Below are 6053 nucleotides of genomic sequence, written 5' to 3' on the forward strand. Positions count from 1 at the left end.
GTTCCTCCTCTTGAACTTTCCAGTTGAAAAGCCTGCACTGCTACTTACTGAACCCAAGGACTTTGGAGAATGCCTGAGATTATTCAAATCAGCATTAAGCAATGGTATTATTGCAGCTGAGACATCATAAAATTAATAGACATATATCCGACCAATAAGTGTGTACATCAACCTCTGCAGCATTCTTACCTTGAATAAAGAAGCATGTATGCCCTTTCTGATAAGACTCTTGACAATTCAACAGGTTCTACCTGAAGAGAAAGTACATAATGCCATCTTCAATTTACATAATGAAATATGTATTTTCAACATTGTCAGGGTTTTACAAAAGGTGTATTAAAACATTAATGACACAATGCAAGAATTAAACTTAAAATAGTTTTTTGTAATTTTTAAGGCTTGGATGTGCCTTTAATTTTGAAAAGCAAAAGGCACAAGTAGCTTTCAAAGCATCTCTACTATGCCATAGCGTCTTAAGCCTAGAAAGTAGGAATTGATCAAACCCTCACAACCTTGTAAATATACTAGATACTCCAAATTTTATACTTTTCCTTGTTTATAAGTAGAACAATAGAAGGCGTCGACAACAGCATGAATTATATAATTCATTTTTGGGGGAGGACTTCAGACACAAGAAAAATATGTTGGAAAAAGTTTTAACCTTGCTGTCATCAGTCCGGAACCATTCTCCTCGATTGTTCTTCACATAACAGATATAATGGCCCGAAAATGCAGCATTCATGATATCCAAATGGACAACTACTGCATAAAGACTGTACAATGGAGATTTATCTTTTGTTCCGCTCATATAAGGAGCCATATTCAAGACTTCAGGGAACTGAACTGACTTATTCAACTTCTCAAAGTTACCGGACTGCCAAAATTAACAACAGAACATGCATGAGAATACCTCATAAAAAAGCAAAATTACAAATCATCGAACAAAGTACATAGACAAGAAAAACACCAAAATTAATAATGGACATGCACCTGAAATCGTTTTAGTACAATTGTAAGAATATTCGGTGCCTCCAATACTGTCAACTTCTTCTTGGCTTTCTCATACGATTTACATCTAGATAGCAAGGAATTTTTTTTCAATAAAGACAGTGTGTCCCATAGGAAAGAAAAGTTAAACATAAAAATCTAGGAATTTAAATCACTAGCTCATAAATACTCTCTCTAGCCCTATTTATAAGAGACAATTAGGTTTTTTTTTTTTAATACAATTAGGTTAATTTTTTTGTCTTAAATATAATCATATACACTTTTTAAGTGTATAAATTATTAAAATTCCTTTATACTCTTATTTTTTTTAGTTTTATAGAAGCCCATCTTCCCTATGCAGGTGGATTTCATTTAACGAGTGTTAGTGGTATTTTTGGGGAAAAAGTTAGCATTAACTACTTAGAACATGCTTCCTTAGCCTTTGTGATTTAGTATTTTGCTTCATATAAATAGGACCATAGGGAGTAATAAGAACCATTTGTTTCCCCTCTAAACATTTGTAGCACTACTTCAATGTGCATATTAAAGTCATAAAACCCGTGGGACAGAATTGCCTTTATGCTTGTACTTCAAGCTCTAGTTAAATGTAATTGCATTAGATGAACCAAAAGCAATTAATTGTGAAGGAAGTCAAAAGATGTTCCTAATCTGAAAGAAGTCAAAGATGTTCCTCATCACAAGGCCCCACAGAATTCTTTCCCAAACTCCACAAAGTATTTTGTGCAAACTTCTCATTTGTCTCATAGCACTAGCATTATTTCTCATTCTTCTGACTACAATGGGTTCTCTTTAAAAAATGTACTTTAAATCCTACCTTGTCTTGAATAATAGTTTAAAATCTACCTATAAATATAATTTCCATATACCATTTGAAAAAAGGAAATAAATTTAATTACTGCATAACATGACTACAATAGCAGCAATGTATTATTAAAGAAAACCAAGCATAGGAACATTACAACTTAAAAAATGATAGGAAAGACTTAAACAAATGTGACATGTAGTGAAAAGTTACAAACCTGCCACAATTATATTTATTATCTTTATCCAAGATTTCTGGCGCTGTAAATTGTCCAAGAGCCTCCTCCAAAGTTTCAATATCCCCATCAATCTCAACAGTAAGATCCATCATTCTCTCATACCTCTCAGATTTCCCCAGGCACCTTAAGCACTTTATCTGTATTTTGCAGCAAAATACTTTCAATATGTATGAAAGCTATTATCCATCCCTTTCCTGCTCAGTAAAATTTGAAAGCACAAAGCACCATAAAATAGATTGTTAGATTGAAAACTACCTTTGATCGTAGATAACCTCCAAAAGTGTACCCTATGAGAGTTGTTTCTTCGGTCAAAGGACTCGAAACACCGGCTTCCTTGAGGCAAATCGATTGCATTGTATCAACTGCACCCCTGTCGGTAAACCAATTTCTTATATACACAATGCATAATTTTTTATTTTGAGGTGGCAGCTTAGGAAGCAATAGGATTGACAAAGAATCGGCATCGACAATTATTTGGCTCACCTCAAAAATTCATGCGCATCTTCCTCTCTCCCATGTCCAAGATGACTTCCAATCTTGTGTATCTTAGATAATATCCCAATTGGAGAAAGTGGAGAATTCCCTTCTTTTGCCTTCTGAAATAGATATTCAAACTCACAGATAAAACACCATCCCTTCTTCTGACCTAGTGAGAACATTGTGAAGATTCAATTATTTAAGGTCCAAACAATTGAACAAGTTAAATCATGAAGACAATATTAAGAGGAACTTGCATCGTCTCGAATGGAACCCTTGCAAAAGATATGATGTTAGAGGTCGAGTATACGCCAAGCACTGGAGAACTGCATTAGCGTAACAGCTGCGGTAGAGGCATCTCATTAGCAAGAGGGTGTGTAGTTATGAATCAAAGAAACAAAAATAATTGCTACGCAGACAAGCACTTGATGTATCTCTCTTGAACGTCACAAAACACGAAATCGAAACGAGTATTGAATACCAGTAAGAAAGTTCAACCAGCCAACAACTAGAATGTTCCTTTAAATTCAAAAGTTTCCTCAAGGCATACTCTGGTTCACAAATATTTCGTCCACCACGAGTATTATACTCTAATCTTATAATTTTAAGAAAACAATGAACCATAAAGCTTTTAAAAAAAGTACCAGACTCCTCATTGTCCCTTTCCTAATCTCTCATCCCTCTCACATAAAACAAATTATACCAATTTAAAGCAACAAGAGTTCTAAAGTACCTGTTCCCACAGTTTGTAAGGCCAAAGGGAATTAGTTTCACCTTGTCATAGCAATAAAGTTCCACGAAGAGTTCATAAGGAAAGCCCAACTGCCAAAACATACAAATGGTAAATCAACAATGAAAGTAATAATAGTTAATTTATAAAGAAATATGTATAATATATTAACAACCTCATTTTCACTAGATATTAGATTGGATTTTGACTCTTTTGAGCTTCTAAACTGCTGGACAACTTTCTGCATTGATGTTTTCAAACCATTACGAACATTTTGTGGAAGATTTGGAACGACACTAACTTTTGAGGGCAAGGTATGATAATTGTCAGTTTTTGTAGACTTGGAAAGTGAAATCAAATCCTCTTTAGTAGTTGAGGATAGTTGATCACGAGAACTAGATGATGATCGTCGTGCTTCTTTGTACCTGGACAAAAGCGACTCTTCCACATCATCAGCTACAATATCTACACTTGAACTGCTCAAGGAAGGTACAGTCCTGCCATTAGAGGTATCTGTAATTGGTTTTTCAACTGATGCAACTTTCCTTCCATGTTCATGGCCACCCAAATTTGATGCCACATCATGAGATGCGTCAGATTTGACTTTTGGAACTTTTGATTTAAATCCGGTCTCATCAGTAGTGTTACTAGACTTTTTCTTGCTTCTTCTACTTGAACTAGAATTCTTAACTTCAATATTAACAAGATTTTTAGTTTTCAAGGGAAGTGAGGGCGACAACATGCTCCCATCGCAATCATTGGAAGCTACACGTGTATCATCAGCAGTATTATCACATACAGGTTTCACAGATGTGTCATGACAGTCTTCGTCATACGATTTTCTTGCAGCAATAGAAGGATTAAGGCTGGAATATGAGTCACTGTAAGATCCATCACCAACATGTTTTTCTTTGAATTCTGCAGAGAACTTAACTAAATTATATACCATATATAATATATGACTTTTGAAACAACATAACGAGATTTCTAATTGAAACCATTACCATGAACGTGATCAAACTTTGTTTCTGATACCGATTCCCTACAGGTAATATTTTCATCTTTGACCTCCCTGTTGGTGGTATTCGAATGACAACATTCGTCCTTGTGACCTTGCCTCCAGTGACTAATTTGACACTTACCCGAACTACAAGAAAGCATGCTTGTGTAAATGAATAACAACTAGAGATGTCTGGAGACATGTAACTGAAGAGAGAAAAAGACATGGGCAGAAAAAAAAACTAGATATGTTCAGGAATGCAGCAATCTCAAATCATTACTAAAACTACACACTATAATAAATAAAAAAGCTAAAAAATAATCAGATAAATTTCAACAACAAACACGCAAACAACAAACACCAAGGGTCAGTTTACTTTGCGAAAACATTTTAGATTTTCATTGTCTAAAATTTTTGTTAATTTTTCTTCCTAATAAATATATATAAGATTCTTGAAGCGAACAATTGTCTGCATTTTCAAAAGCAATAAAAATGTCAAAAGAATTATTTCCAAAAATGCATCTTCCTTGACTAACATTTCATTGTCTCTCCATCACAATAGCTTACTTCACGAATCTCACATCTTCTTATTATTAAGTTAAAATTAACACATCTTTAAAAAAATGAAAATAAAAAATGTTTTCACAAGCTTAACAGCCCTAATTTTGTACCCCTTAAAAAGTTCCAAAATTTCTATGTTCCTAACTTAATGGTACCACACCCATTTAACCAATTGAAACAAAAACACATGCATTGCAGCAAAAAGAAGACATTTTTCAATTCAAAAACTTTGAGAAAACAAACCAGTATCTAACAGCTTTGCAGCGAGAGCAACGCATGGTAGTAGGAGAATAACAAACCGCACATTGATACCATTGAGAAACCGAAACAGGAATCAAATTCGAAGCTGAAATTGAAGCTGAAACTGAATTTGAATTTGAATTTGAAGCTAAAGCAGCAGCTTCCATTTCAGCCATGGCAGCAGTATCTTGCACCAACCTCATAATCTCTTCCTTTTTCGCTTCTGCATTTCTCCAAATTTGACGAATTACCAAAAACCCCAAAACCAACAACAAATAAACCAAACCCTGAAACCCTAAAATTTCAACCACCAACATTTCTCTCTTGATTTCTTATCCTGGTCCCCAACACAGGATCCACGGAATACTCACTTCGCTACGCATAGAGAACAGGGTTTCCGGCAAGGGTAAAATAGGAAATTCAAGTTTCAGATAGTAAGAAGAGAGCAACACATTAGAAGTAGAAGAAGCATAACCATCTATCTATCTTCATTGTTTTTTTTTTTGTGTGTGTTTTTTTTTTTGTTTTTTTCTGTCTTCGATATTATTTTTTTGCTTTTGAGTTTTGTTTGTTATCGAAATGCGAATATGCGACAGTTCTGGTTGTCGTTTTTTTTCTATTGTCTTTGCCGTTTCTACATCATTTCTAACAATAGCAAGGTTTTAAATATTTAAAAAAAATTAAGTTTATTAATTTAATATTGTTTTTTTCTCAAAATAATTGATCTATCGACAAAAAAACTTGTTCTAAATTAATTGAATATTTTAATTTAAATTTTTTTTAATTGTATATTTTAATTAATGTAATTTATATTATTTTTAATTTAATATATTTTATATATATTTATAATATTGATAATATATCAATATTTAATAAGAATAATTCATTAAAAATAGAATTTTCTTAATATATGTGACTGATCAATTTTTTGAAATAAAAAATATATATTTTTATTTATTTAAAAAATATTTGGCAGTTTCTTCTCTCATTGTTAATA

The 6053-nt window shown here is 33.1% G+C and overlaps 1 protein-coding gene across 1 annotated transcript in view; it reads right to left on the reverse strand.

The window, feature by feature from the left end:
* Window positions 1–5645, reverse strand: part of LOC101514200 (ubiquitin carboxyl-terminal hydrolase 17) — a 6767-nt gene extending 1122 nt beyond the window's left edge. Inside the window, exons 1-12 of the mRNA XM_012712747.3 lie at window positions 5060–5645; window positions 4260–4402; window positions 3431–4173; window positions 3259–3347; window positions 2783–2868; window positions 2532–2694; window positions 2304–2418; window positions 2028–2185; window positions 991–1075; window positions 662–874; window positions 190–251; window positions 1–73 (exon numbers count right to left, since the gene is read on the reverse strand). Of these exons, the coding sequence (XP_012568201.1) occupies window positions 1–73; window positions 190–251; window positions 662–874; window positions 991–1075; window positions 2028–2185; window positions 2304–2418; window positions 2532–2694; window positions 2783–2868; window positions 3259–3347; window positions 3431–4173; window positions 4260–4402; window positions 5060–5373 (2244 nt within the window). The 5' untranslated portion in view covers window positions 5374–5645. The remainder of the gene's footprint in view (window positions 74–189; window positions 252–661; window positions 875–990; window positions 1076–2027; window positions 2186–2303; window positions 2419–2531; window positions 2695–2782; window positions 2869–3258; window positions 3348–3430; window positions 4174–4259; window positions 4403–5059) is intronic.
* Between the last annotated feature and the right edge of the window lie 408 nt (window positions 5646–6053).

This window comes from Cicer arietinum, chromosome 8 (assembly GCF_000331145.2).
Source record: "Cicer arietinum cultivar CDC Frontier isolate Library 1 chromosome 8, Cicar.CDCFrontier_v2.0, whole genome shotgun sequence".
Classification (NCBI taxonomy): Eukaryota; Viridiplantae; Streptophyta; class Magnoliopsida; order Fabales; family Fabaceae; genus Cicer; species Cicer arietinum.